This window comes from Ranitomeya imitator, chromosome 1 (genome assembly GCF_032444005.1).
Source record: "Ranitomeya imitator isolate aRanImi1 chromosome 1, aRanImi1.pri, whole genome shotgun sequence".
NCBI classification, from domain to species: Eukaryota; Metazoa; Chordata; class Amphibia; order Anura; family Dendrobatidae; genus Ranitomeya; species Ranitomeya imitator.
The window spans coordinates 683,072,819-683,095,483 of NC_091282.1; the positions used below are offsets into that span (position 1 = coordinate 683,072,819).

The 22,665-nt window shown below is 40.9% G+C and overlaps 1 protein-coding gene across 6 annotated transcripts in view; it reads right to left on the minus strand.

Annotated features, from left to right (window-relative positions):
• The window catches only part of NOVA1 (NOVA alternative splicing regulator 1), an 88,248-nt gene extending 66,527 nt beyond the window's left edge, over positions 1-21,721 (minus strand). Inside the window, exons 1-2 of one of the 6 annotated variants that reach the window (XM_069730161.1) lie at positions 20,728-21,721; positions 18,842-18,985 (exon numbers count right to left, since the gene is read on the minus strand). In XM_069730161.1, coding sequence (XP_069586262.1) covers positions 18,842-18,985; positions 20,728-20,863 — 280 coding nt within the window. In that variant the 5' untranslated portion in view covers positions 20,864-21,721. Of the gene's footprint in view, positions 1-18,841; positions 18,986-19,791; positions 20,447-20,727 lie in introns of those variants that run through there. The other 5 variants (XM_069730171.1, XM_069730199.1, XM_069730189.1 and 2 more) reach the window with 5 other exon arrangements.
• Between the last annotated feature and the right edge of the window lie 944 nt (positions 21,722-22,665).

Genomic DNA, 22,665 nt, shown 5'->3' on the forward strand with positions numbered 1-22,665 from the left:
CAGAAAATCAGCTGCATATGCAAAATAGATGCGATTTCATGAAAACTACTGCCCACCGTGCGTTTAAACCCACATTAGTGGGGACAGGGTGCCTTAAAATAAGGTATGTCAAAAAACGAAATTGCATTTTTAAGGCAGAATCTCAGGATTCTTGCACTAAAAAAAGGAAAAAAACCAGAGTAGATTGTTATAGCGTATTTTGATGCAGCCACTTGCAAGAATAACATAGCAACAAAAAAAGAAGTGTTATATCACATGGGAATGTCCCCGTAGCAAAGCAGCAATAAAAATAAATTTTAAAAAACTGCTACAAGAAACACTAAGAAAAATCCGCCAAAATTCAGAATTTTTATATATATAAAAATGCTGTACATGAATCCACAAATATAAACCATTCACACCACAATGGCTTTGCTTTCATAGTACAACATACGGGCTTTTGGTAATTGCTTTTTTGTGGAAGCAAAAACAATATTAATTCACTATCTTATTTAGGCTGGGGCTACATGGCGACTTTGGGGACGACACACATTGCACGACTGAGAATCACCAGGTGTCGCTGCTACATCTCAGCGCACTACAAGTAAGTGGGGTCATTTTTCCAACTTGCTCGTCACAGTACCCTCAGGGTCACAATGACCCCATTCGCTTGTAGTGTGCTGTGATGTGGCAGCGACACCTAACAAATTTTGGCTGCAAGGCCAGGCTGCCATCACACTAGCAGTATTTGGTCAGTATTTTACCTCAGCATTTGTAAGCCAAAACCAGGAGTGGAACAAATAGAGGAAACGTATAATAGAAACATATGCACCACTTCTGCATTTATCACCCACTCCTGGTTTTGGCTTACAAATACTGAGGTAAAATACCAAATACTGACAGTGTGACGGCAGCCTAAGTATAACCCAAATTTTATTATTCACCTGCAATAAATTCTTTCAGGAAAAAAAATGGACTGATTATCAACACCAGAAGAGACTGGACCGAAAGAAGGACAACTATGGTGAATGAGGCCTCACCTCATACCTGCCGGCAGTTAACCTTTTGCTTTTGGGATTGCTCCCATGTTTTGAGACCATGTTTTGCAGTCTGTTTCTGGGTGTCCTGACCCACACTCAACAGTTTCATAAACATATAGGATGCGGTCAAATTCGAGTCAGGAGACCAGTGGCCGATTCGTGGATATGTACATGTATATGTGAGAATGTTTGCGATGTAGCCCTATTTTCAGTCATTAAACATGTGACACTGAGGTCTTGAAGTTCAGCGAAGCATGTTACCATATAGTACCAGTCTAATTTTCAATACCGCCCCCAAGGAGCTCCAATAGCTTAGGATGGTTTCACAAATCGAATACCTATTTCTGAATTTCGAGTGTGGTATTTGTACCAAACTTCCCCAGCAAAGTGCAATATAATGTTAGCGAATGCTGATTTAACAAACCCTATTCACTAAAATAAAGTATCCTCAGCAGACTGTAGGCATCTAGAAGACTTCTAAACCATAGCATGCTATATCTGCGGCAGAAGTGCTGTGGATTTCATTTAGAGCAGTGCAAAGCCTAAAATATGAAAATAAATTCTGCATCAAAATCAACAACCCATTTTTTCCATGATGTGTCAATGTGATTCATTTATCATGTCAGGAAGAAAGCAAAACAACAACAAATAAAAGATGACGGCGCCATGTAGAACACATTTAAAGTGAGGATCCCCCTAGGGTCAGCAAGAGGCTTCTTGCCTTATTTTAGGTGGGATCCATTACTATTGTATGGCGGCCGAGTTAAGGAACCCTAGTCGGAGACGAATAGGGCCAGTTATGCAGACGTAAAGCTGGAAGATAATTATAGTTTTGGAGAAATTAAACTTTTTGGGCGCTTATGAATAATCCAATGCATGTAGAAAATTTACTGTGGAGACGTCTTTTGCAAGAAACTATTTTGCTAACTGTTGAGATGGGGTGTGATATGACAGTCTGCAATGACTCTACGTGACTGCAGACTTTTGAATCTTCACATGCCTGTGCATTGCATGCTGTCAGGATTCTCCAGTGCTGGTGGCGAGAGCAGACGGTCACATGACTGCAAGTATGCAATTTGCATACATGAGGTCACATGCCGACTAGACGTGTTTGGCCTCGCTCAATTTACTTGTATTGAGTGACATGGAGCATGTCTAGTCGGAATGTGGATGGCAGTATGCAAATCGTCACAAGACTGAAGCTCCCAGCATCAGCGCCAGATTATCCTGACAGAGTGCGATCTGCACACTGTGATGATTCAAAAGTCTGCAATCACATAGAATGACTGGACAACCCCTTTAACTCCTGTTCACTAGGTATAATAGCCACAAATATTTTATCCCTGGCAGTACTTTACAGAATGTGAAAAAGAAGCACTCCCGTCCAATTAATTTTTAATTAAATTTGTGTACATGTACATGTGTGTAGTGATATACTCACTGATCGCTGCTGCCTCTAAGCTCCGGTACTGTTCTGCTCCACTTCTCAGTGATGTCATCAATCTGCTGACTGTCCGGGTCACACTGCGCTCTGCGTGACCCGGAAGCGACTTCTACAATGTAAGTCTATGTAGCGTCAGAACTAGGCCAGTGCGGGCGACCTTGTAGTTTCTCATCCAAAAGAATTGGGTTGATTATGCAAACCAAACTCTGACCTTAGACTAACACTGGTTCGAGTGCCTTTCAATGTTTTGTCAGAAGGCAATCAGCCCAAAAATATGGTCTTGTGCACCTGCCCTAAAAGAGACTTCTGTCTCACGTATAAAATAAGCCGGATAGTCAACCGAGGTAACAACACTGAGAAGAGAAGAACGGCGCTGGATTCCGGAGAAAGCAGCAGTAGGTGAGTATATAAATACACTAGATTATATGTATATATACACGGATTTAATAAAAACAATATTAGATGGGTATGATTCCTTAAGGTGGTAGCATATAGCCTGACAAACTATAGGCTCTATAAGCTGCCGTGCTCATTACACAGGCTTGTCATCATCTACAACCAGCGCGCAACTATGCGTCTTTCTTAGGTAATGACAGTCACCTACAATTCTGCTATATTGCCCAATAACTCTATGTGGTATTTAAGCCCTTATCTTGGGTTGTTGGGAAATGTGCGTTCTACCGTGCATACCGTGCTAACTTTATGATCCCATCTCTGAAACACAAAAAAAGGGACTTTCTCCTATAAAAAAGCATTTTCCGCCATCCCCGATGCAAAGAACTGCCGTACAGCTTCATTCAGGTGACTAAGATCCGTAGCGGGCCGGGAGCATTGCTGCACAGGATAAACTTGTGAAAGACGCCTTCACTCCAAGGATCGGTAGGAATCTGGCTGTCGGACTCACACTAATCGAATAAAGGCGTATCCCATCGATATATCACTTTCTATGGTGAACAAACCTGGTTACGTCTTGGCTGTGTGTAATAAAAGATACTGTAGACTGTGTACTTGTCTATAATTGCCCCTTCCACGTGTAAAGCACCATGGAATAAATGGCGCTATAAAGATGAATAATAATAAAATATCATGAAATTAGAGCATTTCTTGTGTTCAGTGATTTATGTCCTACTGAAGAACCCTACTACTTTAAAACTATTTGAAAGACAAAATCTAATATAGAGGTGAAATGATCATATACCCTGCTATGAGTAAAAAACAACAGTGCATATAAATAACATACAGTACTTAGTAATCACTGTTTTAAAAAAAAACAACAAAAAAACATAAAATCCATCCCACCAGCGCCAAGGTGCACCCAGCCGGGACAGTCCCAACCTCTAGTATTAAAACCTCACCATGTGTTCATACTAGAGGTTAGGACCATCCCAAGTTGGGACACCTTGGCGCTGGTGGGATGACTTTTATGCTTTTTTTCTTTTTTAAATCAAATTGGTGTTTGCCAAGTACCCTATCTTATTTATATACACTACTGCTGTTTAATGGCCAGTGTAAACATGCTCCTAAACATTGCATGTATACCAACTTATACTAGAGTTCATTTATTTTGGTTTTCCTTTAATACTATTTTAGTTAAAGGGTGAAGTTGAATACTTGGAGGAGAAACAATGACATAACATTGACAATACTTTACTTCCTACTGCCACCGAAATGTCACAGCGTCCTGTATGCTGGGCTGTCACTTTTTATTGAAGAAAGAAAATAAGAAGAGGGTGACAGGTTAGTAAAAAATTCTGCTGGTCTGGCTCCTGCTAAGATCTGTATACCGTAGCTAGTCCCTGCAGATGAAAGGCCGTCATGTATCCTATGGCATCCTGACAGATAAGCTATCTCCCTTCCTTCTCCGGCACAAGCCTTGCCTCATTAGTTATATACCACAATCCTTGTTCGGTGCTCCATACCAGCTTCATTTGCAGGCAGTACTTCGCTTCTTCACTGTCCCTTCCTCTGGATATATGTCATTTGTCATTATTTTTGCACCGCTCTCCGTGTTTACAGATCACACAAAGACTTCGTTAAAAATAAAAACTGGCGATAAGGAGATGAGAAGAGAAATTGTGGAGCAATCAGCAAAATAAAATAAAAATTGTGAAAAGAATAAAACACAAAGCAAAGTTATTCTCGGCAGGACGTCTCTGTGTCCTGGACATGTAAAACACTACAGTTAGGAGGGGAGGAAAGAACTGTGTATGAACGGAGAGAGGGCGGCAAAACGAACAGATCAAGGCTTTCAGATCTTGGCTATGGCGGCTGAGACACCATTTCTCCGCAGTGTTTGAAATGTGACATAACATAATCATAATTAAATGTTTAATAGCATAAGATTGTTGGTATGATTATTTACTGCCTTTTGTGCCAGTTTGGCAATGGACTGTTTCAATATATGGCTTAGATATCAAATGAACATTCAGCAATTACTGATGAATATGGACACCTCAGCAATCCGAGGCACATTACAAATGGGCTCATTACATATACTAATATAATACTGATATACTGATAGGGAATCTAGATTGTGAGCCCCATCGGGGACAGTGATGATATTGTGTGCAAACTGTAAAGCTCTGCGGAATATGTTAGCGCTATATAAAAATAAAGATTATTATTATTATTACATATAGAAGTGCCCTACACCATACAAGAATGTAAACTCCATCAGTGACTACTATCTAAGAGAAAGCAGTCAAAGGAGGAGATTTCTGCTGAAGATAACAATCCCTCTCAAATACAGACTGTAGGATGCAAATTGCAAACAATAAATGAAATGGTTGCCTATCGTTTGCCACTGGCATCTTATTAGCCTTTAATTTACTGCAGGGGCACCGAATACCAAGATTTTCATATTAAGTGGACTCACCAATGATCTCATGTCTATACTCACCGCCAGACATGTCTTTGATGATCGCATTTATCCCAAGATCAGAGGTTCTAGATCCTGCTCCAACCATAGAAACAATTCACTCTCACAACTATTTATCATTATTTTTTTTAAAGAAAGCGGGTGGTTGGGAGGACAGCTTTCCTGAAGTAGACAAGTTGTGTAAGGAGTATTACTGGCAACACTCCATGGGGAAAAAAAGAGGCAAATTAGCTCTCTGTTAGAGTTAGTCACCATGTAATTCAATGACCAACCTGACCAAAATGCCAGACACCATCTCCAATAGGTGGCACCGGCAAGAGTCTTCATTCATTCATTCATTCATTCAGAAACAGAGCTACCGTAATTAGCCTGATTTTCCCACTAAAAACTTCCAATAAGATGAAATACACTGATGGTTTTCTTAATAAAGGTTCATTTATACAGGCCGACCTGGGGCAATAAACAACCGCTGCTGATCAGCTGCTTGATGGTTGTTTAATAACCTGTTTTCACAGGCCGACACCATTTTGGATGTGCAATGGACGATCTGTAATAGACTGCTTAGTGCGAGTAGGCTTTCACTGCTTTCGGCAGCATGAGCCTTGGTTACAGAGGACGATGTGCTTCTGAAAACAATGACTTTTTGGGGGCAAATCATTGTTCATTACATGATGGACAGGATGTTTAGCTTGCACTATTAGCCTGCAATAATCTTGCGGTGTAAATGGACCATGAAAGTCATTCACAAACCAAAGGGTGTTTCATTCAGCCAGACAAACTTTCCACTGCACTGATGAGGGGAAAGTACCCTTAAACAGCTGTCTGTAAGGCCAGGGTCATACGACGAAAATTCTATCATCCAAGAAAATCAGTCCGATTATGCTAATCACTCTTTGATTAGAGTCTGATCACAGTTTAGTCCCATTTTCTTGGATATTGAGAGTAAAAAAAAAAACAAACTCCATCTTCTCCACTCTGTTAGTCTATGAAAATTGGAACACAATAAAATAGACATGATTGGCCGGGTGCGATCCGATAACAACTCGTGTATGCTGCGATTTTTTCCTTGCACTGACATGGAGATGTGCATGGCCCATAACATGAGGACAAGTGCTATCCATCTGGTTTTTCCATTCCTGGACAAGCTTTGGAATGACCTATGCCTGGATACCCTAAAAACAAAGCTATTTTCTGCAATAACGTGAAAACATTATTTTTTCTGCTTTTTAGTCTTAGATGAGCAACCAGTGACTGATATCAATGAGATCACTACGTAATTACTCTAACATATCTCTCTCAGTGAAATAAATAGCATATTAGCAGAATAATCCAATAAAGGTGCGTTATCGCGAAGGATGGAGCACTTGTGGTCTGGCACATTTATACTCTGTTTAGGAATTAATATGATCTGAATTTATTACAGCAACACAAACATGACTTCCCCGGAGAGGACAAGTCAGCCTCTTCCTGAATATCACAGACAACAAAAACAATAGGCAGCAATCTCCGGAAAACAACAAAGAATGGATTATTGTGGACAGCACGGAGAGAACTTCTAGAATGTGAGAACGGCCATTAAAAAACACACACTCAGTAATTCCATATCAATCTTAAGTAGATCCAACAAAGCCATTGTATGAGTGTGTACAGTGGCCTACTAGGTTCTAGAGTGTGGTCTATTGTAGGTGTTGTCCACTGGGATAACCACAGCTCAGATCTATGGGTCATCGCGTTGGTTGCCGATCACCACGGGACAATCAGGTTGAGAAGCAACAGTGCAAATTGGCATCAATGGGCATGAACAATTTTGAGTGAATGTTGAGGTTGAGCTCTGCCGGATAGGGCTGTTGGCCTTGGCTACTAATGATGGTACTAGTTGAAATTCCTCCCCCGCTGTAAAAAACAGAAGGGCAAAAGAGAGTCTAAAATATACAACTCCTTGAATAACCCAGCTGTAGATTAGAACAATGGATTTCTAGGCTCGCATTTTTAGGGGGGAGGGGTGGATTTGTTTTTCTTTAAAACAGATTAAAATGAATTGCGACGTTGATGCAGTCAGTCCATCAGTTTTTCATTATGTTTAGGGTAAATACAGTGCTCTTTCTATTCCAGTATTAATACTTTAAAGATTTTAGCCTACCCTAGCGACTTAATAAAAAACATACATTCTGTTAATAGACCAAATATGTGGCATAATTTCCTATGTGAAAATGAATATTTTATGAAGCCAGAGATAAAATGAGCGTTTTTTTGCAATATTACAGGTTCCTGAACCATAACAGACAGTCAAAGACAGTTAAAGGTGACCTACACCTAGACTTAATCAGCTGATTTTACCAGGACCAACCAGCCACCTAATGTGTATGGTGGCCTTTCAACGCTACTAATGGCAGTGCTGTGAAAAAGAAGGATTAGGCAATTGAATTTCAACATGCCCTATCCTTTCGTTTTAAAATGAAGAAAAACACCATCAGACGGCTCACGGTGGCTTAAGGTGCAATTGCATTGCACAATTATCATACAGCATTCCTAGGATTGCTTGTTTCACGTGAATCATGCAGTGTAGATTCCCTGATCAACGTGCCAAACGCTATTTCATTGGGTGAATAAATCATTTGGTTTGCCAAAATTATCATCGCTCTCGGCAACTCATCATAATCTATAAACAGGACATGCGCCGACAAAAGCAATGGCGGCCTATATTTTTAATCCTTCGGTGACATCCGAAGCATGGTCTGCCTGTGTAAACAGGATATTATAAGACCACCGATTAGCAAATACTTACAGATTGGCGATTGTTTAACGCAAAAAAAAAAAATCTGTAAAAGTAAATGCACCCTTACTCCACTCTCCCAATTCAGAATAGGTGTGTTACTGGCTGTCTGTTTTTATAAGGAGGGGGTATTGAGAGGCACAAATAAAGCCAAGATTGCAGAGCCTGTGCAGAGGCATAAGGAGTCCTTAATACAAATTTATGTCAATCTGTGATGCACTTAATTCGCCATATTCCATGGATTTCCTAATAGAAGCAATGCCTTATCCCTCAATGATACCTCTCTACTAGACTTGTCGCAAACGAACGTAGATTTTCTCATCCGAGTAAATCTGGCCGATTGTGCAAATCACACTCCGATCAAACTCTGACCAGAGTGTGATCATGGTGTGGTCCGATATTCTCAGATAACGAGAAGATGGAAAAAAAATGCATCCATCTTCTCCATTCTGTCAATCACAGAAAATCGAACTATACTCAGTTCAATGCACTCATTGAACTGCATGGTCGAATGCAACTCGGGTATGCAGCAGTTTTTTCTTTGGACTGGCTTGGTTGGAGGAAAAAATAATCAAACGTGTGCATAACTCCATAGAATAACATTTGTTCGAGTGCAATCTGATGTCTTGTTCGATCGTACTTGAATTCGGATCGATAATACGGTGAGGCGCACGAGCCCTTAGGGAATCTGATGGAACATGGTAGATGTTCACATCAATCCAAAACATGAAACTCTTGCATGTGATAATGACGTCGGAGACTTACACATTTACAGTAGGGTCCCAAAAATATCAATGGGTTCAATATTATGGCCCCGTACAACTCAGAGACTGAATCGAGCTGAAATGGGTTGTGTGAATCAAAATACAAACAGCCTATCAAAAAGTATAGGCAATGACTTTGTCCCGCTGTACGTGGGGTTGTTTGGTGACTACAAGCGTGGTACTCCTTCACGCCATACTCTGGGAAATAAAACGCAATGGGAGCCACAAAGCAGCCGCAGAATGGGTTGTGGTTGACAGTAAACTAGAGTAAATGGGAAGATGAAGCTACTTGAATAATGGATAACCATAAAACATACTGGTATTTTTATAAAGCAAAGTTTTAAAGACCACACATGTATAATCTAAGGCTACATTCCCATGATGAGCTTTTGATGTTGCAGATTTTCTACACCCACTAAGTTAAAAAAGGTTACTGGCAATTTTGTTCTAAAAAAATACAAAAACTAACCGAAAGCTCATCGTGGGAATGTAGCTTATTTTAGCGGCAATGTTTTTCTTAAATCTCTCTGAGCTCTATAGTTCCACGTAGTGTGAGACTATTATAATATCAGATGGCCGGAGTACTGAGCATCCAAGCTGCGCGTACGAAGCGAACAGTCTGTTCATTGGAAAAACTGACTTTTCATATCATATGTAGGTTGCAATGTAAAAACAAACCATAAAAAAAAAGAGCTCCGTTATGCTGTTTTTCCAGTGCAACATGACCTTGATCCGCACAATCACTATTGTGTATTCTAATTGTGCATTAATACAACTCTCGCAGCTTATTTTGATTTCAGATCCCCCAGCTGGCGCTTAGTGTCACTTCAGCTGTTCACAGGCCCCCCTTCAATTCCCCGCTTCCCCCTCCATTCTTTATACAAGTAGCCAGAAATTACATTCTCCCAGCCAAGCAGGGAACCCACACCTACCAAACACACACAGATACACAGCTCCAAGGCCCACCCATCACCAGGCTTCCTGAGGAAATCAGACCTCATGCACGTAACCCCATCAATGCCAGGACAACCAGAAGAAAAGGAGAAGCCTATACATAGTTATACGCATGCATGGAGTGGATTACCAAGCTGATCACACACAAGTGGGGGATGGAGGTGTAGTTCGGAAAAATAATGCAATAATATTTAACGATACGACTATCCATATGGAGAAATTTTCTACTAATATATATATATATATATATATATATATATATATATATATATATATTTGATATAGATGCACAACTTTGAAATGTACGATAAGACCTCAATTAAAAAGAAAAATTATAATAATTTACCTGTAAATATATATCTATGTATATAGATAGATATTTTTTTTTTTATATATATATTTTTAAAGAAACTTAGAAAGTAAACTACGGGTATGTATTTTTAAAAATGTAGGTCTCATCACGCAATTCCAAGTTGTGCAGCCATCAAAAAAAAAAAAAGGCACAAGAGAAAAGGTTTCATTTCTGCTTTTTTATGCCTTCTTTTTTGCTTCTTTGTTATTTCAGTCCTTGGGTAAAAAAGTTTAAAAAAGTGGGAAAAAAAAGTTCCACACAGTCATAAAAACAACTAAATATATTTCTTGCTGAACAAGAATGTTACTTCATTCGGATACGTTGCGCCTTCGCATCATTCCCTTTCCCTCTTCTAAATTTGGAGATGGCATGACGTCATTTCAGTTTCTTAAGTTGGAAACCCATCGATCCGTGTGGACATGCACCGCACTCGGACTAATTTAAGGGATGTCGTCTGTCGCAGGAACCTTTGAAAGATTTAGGCCGGGGTGATATGAAGCCCATTATTTTCCAACATAAATTTACGTATTATGGTTTTCAGCAATATTTTGAGGCCTTTTATGTAAATGACCGATTCCTGGGTCAAAAGACAAGCCCCCGAGAATGCAACTCATGGCTAGAATACATTGTAATACAGGCGGAAAGTACGCAGGAATTTACCGTTCATCATGATCTACTGCGTATGCGGCTGGCAATAGGCTGAAAAAAGTGTATAGGGGAAGGCACAAGTGTGATATAGCAATGGGTTTTCTAAAAACCTGATCAAATCAAATGTGTAAGGAATACTCGCGTTAGCAATGTAGGAACTAACAAAGTGAAGGGGGAATGTCTTACTTTGGTTGGAGTTCTCGTTAAGTTTTCATAGTTATGTATCAGTGAAATAATATATGTGTCAATTCTGCAATAATTGAATTTTTTTTTTACCAGGCATCAATCTAACGCATAAGAACAGAAAGTTAGGTAATGAATGTGATGGTAGTAATGTACTAGAATGTGGCGTAGCATACATGATTTATAATAAAAAAGTACACTGCGGTACCAAGTTGTCCAGAAAAATCGATGTATTCGGGGGAGAATACTTCTAACCAAAGAGTGGTGATCTGTCCGTCTCAAGGATCTGCACATGAATGGTACATATAATGACATGCTCTGATAGAAGCATACATTTTTTTTTATCAGAATGTAGAAAATATAAAATGCATGAAGCATGGCGCAGAGCCCACATGGCGACGTCATTCTCTGAAAGATGGCGCACTTTTTTTTTTACCGCACAGTAGATGGATAGTGCTCAACCATCCTTCACTTCTGATCAAGATTCAGTTTGAGGTCTTAGTCCTATATTTTTATGCAGGGAAGTAGGGCAAAAAGCTTGTTGGTGCAACTTGCCCCTCAAGCTAAGCCCCTGATTCAATATGTCTATCAAGGCAACCTATGCACCTAAAGTAAGAGTCGTCATCACCGTACATCATACTAGAGTATTTTACTGAGAAGATGTCAATGTTTGAGCCAAGATCAAATTTTGGTTCTCTGTGGAAAAACCTTAGAATGACGTCCTCTGCTGAAAACAACGGAGTCTACCAGTCCTTGGTGGAGCTGGCCAGACTTAAGTACGCTCAGTGCTATCTCTCCAGCATGTGTGCCTATCCTTTGTAAGAACAATTTCCTTGGCGTCATTGCAACAATGAGGAACAGACATGAAATGAATGTCTACAGAATGTCTCTCCTCGTTGGCAGGTGACTGGACGCATATTCGGGAGGTAACTGTCCCTGTGGATGACCCATGGCTGTGAAATTACAGGCATATCCTCACTTCCAGTATGGGGGGGTGGGGGGAGGTAGAAGCGCCGTAAATTTGGCTGGGGTCCATATGTCTAAATGAGAAACTCAATCTGACTCTTCTGCTCCAAGGGTATATACGAATATAGATGGCAGATATGCGCAAACTCAATGTGTCTGCAGAAGATTTGTTACGCAGAGCAATTTGTTGCCAGCCCCTTAATAACGACGTATGAGTCACTCATTGTGCCAAGCGTAATGGCCTGCAAAATGCTTTCAATGCACTTTTAAAACATCATTTGAATTAGATTCACGAAATGGAAAAAAAATTAATGTACAGTGAAGCAAATGTAGTTATCCATTTGTGTTAAGCTGGGCGGACAGCACCTGACATTGCCTTCCTATAGCTGTGAAATATGTACAATGGCGGTTTAATGGGACGAGAGCACACGCAGATTTATTATACACAAAAAGGACATACCGTAAGTGAGATTATCTGGACTTTGGTGTCAGGGAATAAGACTGTGCCATCCGATTACATTCTGGAAAATTCTGACAGGTGTTAGTCACACACCCGGACATGAGCGTATCTGTATGTAGCGTGTGTATGACAAGATCTGTGTAGTATGGTTATTAAGACGAAGACTTGTGGCAATCTAATAGCGTGTAAAATGTGATTTATTCCAATAATATGTGGAAAATTAGCTAAATCTATCACACGTGAAGGACAAAAGGTAGCAAAGCTACGTACGTCATTTTATCTTGTTTGCCATAGGAACGCAGGCAAATCAACGGTGCTATCTGGTGCAAAAATGGAAAAAAGTTGTGCCGTTTTCCACGTACGGCGAAAGCGGAGATCTTAATGTGAATGAATGTTCATGTAGACCCTTTATTCTCCACCGCTAAGGGTTTGCGAATGGAAACCACCAATGGAAAAAAAAATAGCTCCTACTACTTGAGAAACGAGAGATGACAACTAGTGTCATACTATTCTGGTAAATTAGATTGTGGGCATGAAAGGAGTTGTAGAGGGCGCGAGCCAGAGTTTGCTGCCCACTTCCCTTGTTGGATGCAGTGTCTCCTCCTGCCCCACAGGTCAGGGTAATTAAGTCCAACAGCAGCTGCAGTGAAACCAGACACTGGTGTGGTTATGTTCCACCAGCCGGGTCCCAATTACCTGATGGAGCTTTCTAGTTACAAAACATCGGACCTCTTCCCTTAACGCGGGAGGTTAATAGTCACCAAGGGGTTAATATGGATGTCATCCCGCCATTACACTAAGACACAAGTGCGCATATCAAACCTGTTAACGGAAGCCTGGCATATGGTGTACTGATGAGTGACAGCTCCCAATCCTATGGAGATCCCGCTAGGGAGTTTTCCACGCTGTCTCCTACAAAGTATATATTATATATATATATAGATATATATATAAAAAATATTATATAGAAAATGAATGATCCTCAGAAGATAATTCACTATATGGCAAAGAAGGATCTAAGACGACTGGAAGATCGGAACCTTTATTTCTTCTCTTACGTGTAATGCGATAATGTGATTTACTAACATTACTACAATGGGCTGATTATTCACCGACCTCCAACTATTAACAGGGATATTTTTAGCTTTCGAAATTGCTTTAGTCAAGAGCTAATTAATTGTGATCGGATGCTATGGTGCCTACCTAGATTTTACAGTCTTATTCTTTATTTATTTTCTTTTTTGGTACATTTCACCGCATGTTGTTTCCCTAATTCATGAGGAGACCTCATTGTTCCATAGATGAGTAAATGGATGGTAAAGACACTACGAAATGTTCAGATTGTGGCAGAACTGACTTCTACTTTGTGCCATAATGTTCCACATCTGTAGCCATGGGCATGTATGTTGCATGCATTGATTATTGCTTTCAGATTACTTAACACATATCATACATTTATGCACTGTGCTAGGTGCCAGACGTAGGGTACAAACTCTCACCTGCCAACCAGTCTTTGCTTCCTCAACGGCTGATTCCCACCAAGAACCTCATTTTTAGGATTGTTTTGGGGCAGATTTGTGCCTCTGTGTACTAAGTACCGTAATCGCTTACGATAATATTCTCATTTACCGGCCTGGACTACTTTACAATAGGTGCTAGATTTTGAAGTAGGCACAACTGCCCCATTATACGGTGTGAGATTATTGTCTCTTGGATTATTGGATGTTTCACCTCCTTATACACATGCAATCCAACCAGAAATGTAAAGGTCCTGCTGCCTGACACAGTCCTGAATGAGCGCCAGAGCTAACAGCTAGTCCTGATCACTGTATGACACGTCGCCTCTCATTCTCCGTATACTGCTGGCCGGGGCCCAGAGACGCACACATACTCAGATTAGGACACAAATAAATAGCTGGGGCAGAAACAAACACACTTGCTCTCGATCGCTCGCACCAGGGCTGAGGACACCCGTGATTGTATTACAGAGTTGGCACAGGCCAAAGAAAGGGAACTTGCATGTGGTTCTCACCGGAGATGCACCAGGGTTTGGGGTGCAGCCAGTTGTAAGTGCAGCCACGTTTCATTCCCAGCTAAACTAGGAGAGAGAGTATTTTTTTTCTCCTTTTTCGCATGTGTACGGTGTGTGATCAATAAGAAATACAGGGGCGTGAAACTGGAAAGCAGAGATCTGAGTCTCTGCACTGCATTAATAACAGATTGGGAGCAAAATAATTGTGTGACACGCTTCAACGAACCCTTTCTTACATCTCGGAGTATCGGCTTGCATGTAGATAACAGCAAGTCAGTCGTGTCTGCATACCTTTGAGGCCTAGAAGAGCAGGCGCAGGGGTAGCGTCAACTGCTCCCAAAGATGGCTGGTGGGGTGAACCCGAAATCTCAGAGGGTTGGAGTCCTGCTCGTCATTGCCTACAATTTCTACTCCTCCAAGATGGCCGCTGCTGGAATCACCTGTGCGTCACTGCAGACCTCTTTTTTTACGACACGTGGCTCCGTATGGATTCATTAGATTGGTGGGGGATGAGGGGCGGCAACAAAGGGTGGGTACCCCATAAAGAAAAAAAGAGAAATAGTAGCATCATTGCAACTGAATCAAAACAGTAACAACTGCATTGAAATGAACGGGGAATTATTTGTGGGTTCTGGGTCCAATAAAAAAAATAATTACCGTATATGCTCCCAACTGCGGATTTTTACGATTAAAAAAACACATATAATGCGTGAGCAGAACGGACAACCCAGTGTATAATACTGCTATCCTGACTAATGATTTTATACATTCCTTGCTAAGAAATACTCAGGTCTACAACTTTCTAAGAAATCTGGAAGCAGACTGTATTAACACAATGACCCGTGCCTTAGTAGGCATCGAAAGGGGGAAAAGGGGATCGGTAGATTTTTACTGTTTAGTAGCATTATTTTCCAATTGTTAGAGCTCATTATATGAATATAAAGAACTATATGATGATAACACCACCTTAACATGCAGGCCAACGCTGGTATTACACCATGCCAGGCATTGTATGCAGGAAAGTAGTCTTCAGGATTAGGCAATATCATACCTAGTGACGAGCAATGATGAGAGTTATAAAAAGAAGGATCCAGAGACACGAACAACTCATCCTTATAACCGGAGAACGATCGCCAATATATGTATAACCCCAAAGCATATCTTCTAAACATATCAATATATATATATATATATATATATATATATATATATATATATATATATATATACACACATATATACATGCATTCACACAGGAAGAGAAAGTGAGCAATATACATACATATATACATAGGGATATATACATGCATATATATATATATATATATATATATATATATACAAAAATGTATATATGTGGAATATATATATATGCATGTATATCGCGCTCTATGTATATTGCTATATATGTCTATATACAAGAAAATAAGTAACAAAGCATACGATAGTACAAAGGTAGGATGTGTGGGTCTATATATTGATGCATATGAAGACTGGATGGATGTGAGCACATACACACAAGCTTTCGTAAAATCATCCCTGGTACTTTACTTTTTACCATCTTAATATTTAGTTTAATTGCTAAATGAATGTATAAAATATCGAGCCCCCCACCTTCCAAACTGATTTCTAATCCATCACAATTAAAAATAAATAACAAAACTACAAAAGCGTCCTTCGTATAGAGGGTTGAGTTGAATCCCCCCCCACCAGCTGTCACAGGGCGAAGACGCAGAAAGTGACTTAATTTCATCCCTGATTGTTTCAGTAATAATAAGCTCAGAGCCATCTAAAGAAGAAACAATTGACGTACAGGATAAATTAAAACATTCAATGTCTAAATTCGGGATAATCTTTGTTAAAACGACTTGTTTTTGTTTTTTTTTAACCCCAGGATTTTTTTTTTTCTTGGGGTGTCATTTGCTTTTTAAAGTTTTGTTCTTCTATCTATTGGTTCCTTGTAGGAAATAAACACTGGTGAGAATTGATTAGAGGGAATAAAGGACCTGCCGACGACGGAAAGTGCATTACGTCATTCCTGCGGAAACATCAGGGAGCTAGATTTCGAGGTTACCACGAGTCCCCTATGCTACGAGTCCTCCGGACATCACCGTTCTATCACATCGACATTATGGATTATTATTATACGGATTATTGTTTTTGTTTTTTTCAATGTGTGATCTTGATCTTTCTACCTAATAAAAATATAGAAATAAATAGTTAAAATAGTTGCTGGAAACGCGTCAACAGGTAATTTGTAGATGTGACCGCTAGACAAAATGAAGCAAAAACGATCATGAACGAAAGTTACATTTTAGGCCCAAAAGCCTTTTGGAAATGTTACAACGTAGAATCAGGTCTAAAAGGACGACAATTCATGCTCAAAACGCCATCTTAAGAACCTAGAAGGGTAATCGCCAATATTGCGGTGGTAGTAGAACTGATCTGGACGATGCTGAGGACCACAAAGAATGCAAAGCCATTGTCAATGGGTTGTGCCATATGACAAACCCAGCTCTCTGCTGCATCTGGTAGGCAAAGGGAAGCAGGAGACCTAACGGAAAGGCATTCTACAACTATAGAATAAAGCCAGCGCCAATAAGTGATCGTTCTTCCATTCCGCCCATCCCTTGTATTCAGTAATTCGGACTCGGTTTCCTATAATATTGCGGTGCATTTAATACAAGCTCATGTATAATGCAAGAAATGCTATTTCATTTTCAGCTGTTAAACAGCAAATTCAATTTGGCTGAGCGGTTGTCTGCCAGATATATTACCTTATTAAATTTGAGCGGTAGCCCCCCTCATGTTATTTGGTATCTGCTTATGCAGTGAATTCCTATTCTTGCTTTTGCTGAAATTCAGATTTTCAGTGATTATAGACGCACACATCAATTCATTATTAATGTCTAATATATCTTCCCTCTCCCCATGTGTCCATCTCAATGTCACAGGAGCCCAGGTGGGTTACCTACCCTTCTCCATCCATTCATTGGTAGGCTAGAAGTGATGGTGGTAGACACTAATGTATACAAAAACCAATGGGGGGGTGACATTGCATAAATTGTCCTAAAATTCCCCCCTTCTAAAAACGCCATTTATGAAGCAGAGGAGCGGAGTCATCTGCGAAGAAAAAGGTGAAAAGCTAATCAAAATGTCAAACGTGACAATAATGAGTCAGACGTTCCTAACGAAACAAAAAAAACTGTCAAATATTAATAATAGAAAAAAAATCTGTCGACTTGACAATGAGGAGCACCTCGTCGAATGAGATCCTGAGCGCTGACGGATGGTGGCCTCCTTGAAGACAATATTTTGTCTGCAAGGAAATGAGCACCAAACATTTGCATGTCTTTATCTGATTTCTATTTGCAAACATTGGCAGCAAATTTGGTCAAAACAGACGGTCGCCCGAACCTTTGCCATTCGCATGACACTTTATGCGGTCGATCAGGTCCTAAAAACCAATTCTGCATATCTAATAAATGACATTTGGTGACGGGTGATAATGACAGTGAAGATCTAGGGTGATTAGATTTTTTTTTTTTGCTGGTAGACGCCGCATGTGTGCACAATAACGTTCGGCCTAGCGCCTTATTACAGCTCATTCCCCATAAAATTCTATGTAGTGTGAACATATATTTATCCGGGTGACCTTTAACACTGTCTTTTACAGGACGACACCACTGCCATAGCAATCCGCTGCAATCACAGCCCGCGGACAGAACGGGCACGTCTGTATAATAGCGGTTTTATTTCTCCTCGATGCTGATTGGCGCCACAAATTCTAACCTTTTTTAAATCTAAATTAATATCATTTTTCATTTCTGATTATTTCTCATTCACTCGGGAACAATTTAACACACAATGGGATAAATCACAAAAATCCGATCTGTTGACGTAATGGTAAATGCGTTGCAGAGACCGCACGCCTCCAAACCGAATCTTCCCACAAACGCCGCCTTTTACTGAAAATCACCTGAATACAGATGTAGCAGAGCGGAGTATGTCAGAATCAATACACAACATAGTCTTAAGTCATCGTTTAACATAGGACTGCAGGTGCCTTCTCTAAATTAGATTAAATCGGTCAAAAGCGGTGCACTCTAAACATAGAGAGGTGGTGCTCGAAGGAAATTAGAAATAAAAAAACCCATAAAAAAAAAAGCAGACAAAATGACAAATTCTGATCTGCTCCTTCCATACACAAAACTAAATATGCTTGTAAATGCGGTGGGAAAAATATATAAGTGGTGGGACGACGACCTATCCGACAGCCAACAAAGCGAGGATGAGAAATGCAATATCAACTGCCTGTCAATCACTGAACGGCTGCTCGTCAGACTTGTCACCAGCCCGGGACCTTACCTGGATAAAAATCTTTGGATTTGGACAGCTTGATTGTGGCTCCCGTCTCTTTCTGTAGCTGGACGATGGTCTGCCCACCCTTTCCTATGATAGATCCAGCTGCATAACTAGGAATGAGGACCTTTAGGAAAAACTGTCCGTCTTCTGCAATGCAAAAAAAAAAAAAAGGAGAAGAAAAAAAATTCAACAGTTAGTTTTAGTGTCGACGGGAAAACCATGCAAGTTAATAGCTCAGGTGGCTAAAAAAAAATCCCCCCAAAATTAAAAACAAAACAAAAAAACATTGCAATTATTTCCATTACATTACATAACATATAATATATATAGGTGCATATATCATTTTTGGATCCCATACCCAAGACGGAGCTACACATTAACCTGTGATGGGAAGGAAATACATGGCAAAAAAGGATGCGAGCTTGCAAATAAGAAAGTGAGATCTTCAGAATGGGAAGCAATGGAAGATGAACATACGTGTGGAAACGAAGCATCCGACAATCGAAAACTCCGGACGAACCTATTACAAAGTCTCACCTCTGAACAGCATGTTTAATTTGTAAGCATTAAGAGGTTGCCAAGAAATAGAAAAAAAAATAAAACCTCAGTGTATCGTGGAATGACTTCCACACTAATCCCAATGTATTTCTTTAGCTTCTTTCAATCTCTCGTGATCCTCCTATAAGCTTATTAATTAAAGCAGTTTAAGCAGATTTTTCTCCACCCTTATTTCAAAGTGATCTACGGCTTAAATCACGGTTATCGTGGGTCATCGGATAGAATCAATCGTGCCCAATGCAAAATGAAAAAAATAGAAAATACAGAAAAAAAAAAGCCCCCCCCTCCTGAAAACATGTAACATAGAAAGCGAATATGGAAGGTTGTCTCGTTGAATGAAATGACAGGAAATGTGGTATGGTATATATTTTTTTAATATATAACAAGTCACTGACTTTGCATAACCTCAACATGTTCCAGTAAATATATATCCCTGTACAGTTTATGATAAAAGTGCAGGTCCATGTGTGATTCCTGTGATGGGAGCATACATCCAAGCCAAGAAAAAACCCACTGATCTTCCTTGCAATTCCTCAGCAAATGCATTCACCTCTGCATCGTTGCATTGTTATGCCTCCAATAGAAATGAACGTGAAGATGCTGGGACACATCACCAGGATGCAGAAGAAGCACCCCCCAGCTCTTGTGAGCTGAGCCTCTCTCTCTTCCCCCCCTCCCCCAAGCTTACAATTAATGATTGGGGGGATACAAAAAAAAAGGCACACAGTATTACTCCAAAAAATCCAGGCACTCCAGAAAGGGAAGGTTTGACTTGCTAAATAAAAGGATGCCCAGAAACAATGAGAGGGGACCGAGAGGTGCAGCCACTGATGTGCAGCTGACTGGTCTGGTCCCTGCCTCCTCCATGCATCTTCCAGCACTGAGAATTAACCTCTTCGCTTCTGGAGGAGAGTGAGAGATTGCGGTGTTTGGACCCCGTCCGTCAGCAGCGGGGTGATTCCCTCTTAAACCCATAAACCACTTTCCCACGACATGCATCTCAAGAAAAGCGACCACTGACAATCTTTCTCCGAACCCCCAAAAAAACACAGAAGGGGCGTATGCCTGCAGCGTCTTAACACCAAGTCTATTGAAACGAGCGGATAGTACAGGTTGGGGATGTCAAACAAATATATAAAAACCACAATAATAGTAATAGAAGAAGACGCCATTTTGACCACAGATTATAATAGACGCGCTTGCGTGAGGACCCCCGACATATATCGCAAACCTACATTATGATGGGGGGGACAGTCAAGGCCAGAAGAAGCGAGAATCTGCCTCAATAGCTATAGTCCACCCCCTTGTAGAACTGCAGCTGGTGCACTCACCTCCTGTGTTGGTCCTCTTCGTGCTGCCAGCCTCCGGTGGGGCTTCCAGGGGTCTTTTCCTAGAGTCTGGGGGGTCTAGGTCTATAGGGACCCCGCTGTGGGTCCCGTTTTGCTGGATGGGAGCTGCCGCCATCATGTTTGTGGGCTGCAGCAAGCTGAGAGCACAGGGGGACACAAGGGGAGCACAGGCTGGGGACGGAGGGGAGTGAGTGGGGGAACCCCACTACCTGCACTGCAAGCACTGCAAAGGGGGAGCCCCCTGGTGCACCTCCAAAATATACAGACACAGCAATACAAGGGAGAGGGGAAACGGAGACAGAGAAGAGCAACACAAAATAAATAAATAAAAGAGAAGCCAGGAGGGGGAGGAAAGGGATGGAGAGAGGGAGAGAGAGAGAGAAAGAGAGAGAGAGAGAAAAGAGGGGGAGGAGTGCAGAACGGTGGGGGTGGCGAGGAAAGTGTGCAAGGAGAAGGGGGTGATAGAGAAGGATTGGGGAATGAGAGAAAGATAAAGGAGGGAGGGAAGCGGAGAGGTAGCAAGCAGAAAATAAAGCAAGATGGCTGGGACTGAGAAACACAGAGAAGAGGGGAGGGTGCAGAGTGATGGGGAGGGAAGGGGTGTGTGGAGGAAAAGGGGATGAAGAAGGGCTGAGGAGGAAAGAAAGGAGCGAGTGCGAGATGTGTATGTGTGCGAGGGAAGAGTGGTGCTGATTGCAGCCTCTGACTTGTTTCCTTGCTTTCTCTCCTCCTCCTCCTCCTCTCTCTTTTGTTTCCTAATAATCCCCCTGCCTGCTGCTCGCACTGGCTCTCTTGTGGCTGCGCTCTCGGTGATCCAGCGCTCTGTCCTCTCCTGGCTGGCCTCAGAAGTGTCTGTGGATATTAAGGATGCTGTGGCACATCCCCAGCCCAGCATCCCACACAAAGGCTCCGCGCTACCTACACCTACCTATATAGGTCAGCTCTGGCAGCATGGACTCCAGGCAATCTTCAGCTTGGATTCCTTGGCGAGATGACATTGCCATTTAACGCGTCGCTCGCCGGTCGGGCTCTGAAGGAAACAAAAAAAAAAAAAAAAGAAAAATGTTATTCACGCAAACCTATCACAGCGTCTCAGCAGATAACGCGCGTACTACAACTACCAACATTTGCTGCAGGTAGTTATTTATTTATTTTTACAAAACGCCGCTGCAGGATATGATGGCGCTGTATACAAATATTATCACATCCCGTAATAAATTTAAAAAAAAAACACAGAAATAAAGCTTCCTGCAAATATATTGCAACTAATGTGGGATTGTAATATTATTACTATAAAAAAGTAACGAAGAAACAGTTGTATCACATAAATTATTTTTAGTAGACCTATTTGCACAGTGCGGCAGAAAATGACGGCGCTGTCTAAAAATATTATCGTATCCCTCAATATATACAGAGAAACACATGAAAAAAAAAAAAGTCTACAAATATTATCATATCACGTAATTATATATATATTTACAAACATACAGAAGAACGCATAAATAACAGTCTACAACAGTAACTACACTGGGATTCTAATGATATTAGTCGAAAGGAGGAACCGATGGCGAAACAGTCATATTTAGGAGACGATTATTATTATTAATTCCTATTATTTAGGAGCACTTTCCATACATTTTAGCAATGCTTCCTATGTATTGAGCCGCTCACACGTGATAAGTTATGACAGAGCCGGACCCCTTTCAGGCCAGACAGGTGGGATTTTTTCCGTCCTCACCCTGATAAGTGCAGGTTTCTGGGCTTTATCTCTCACGAGCAGATAAAATACGCAAAAGGTCAATCCAAAATTTAGATTGTGAGCCCCCAATGCGGATGGAGAGAGGGTAGCAGCGCTGCGGACTATGTTGGCGCTATATAAATAAAATAAAGTGGCAAATTAGGGATAAGACAGCCGTATAT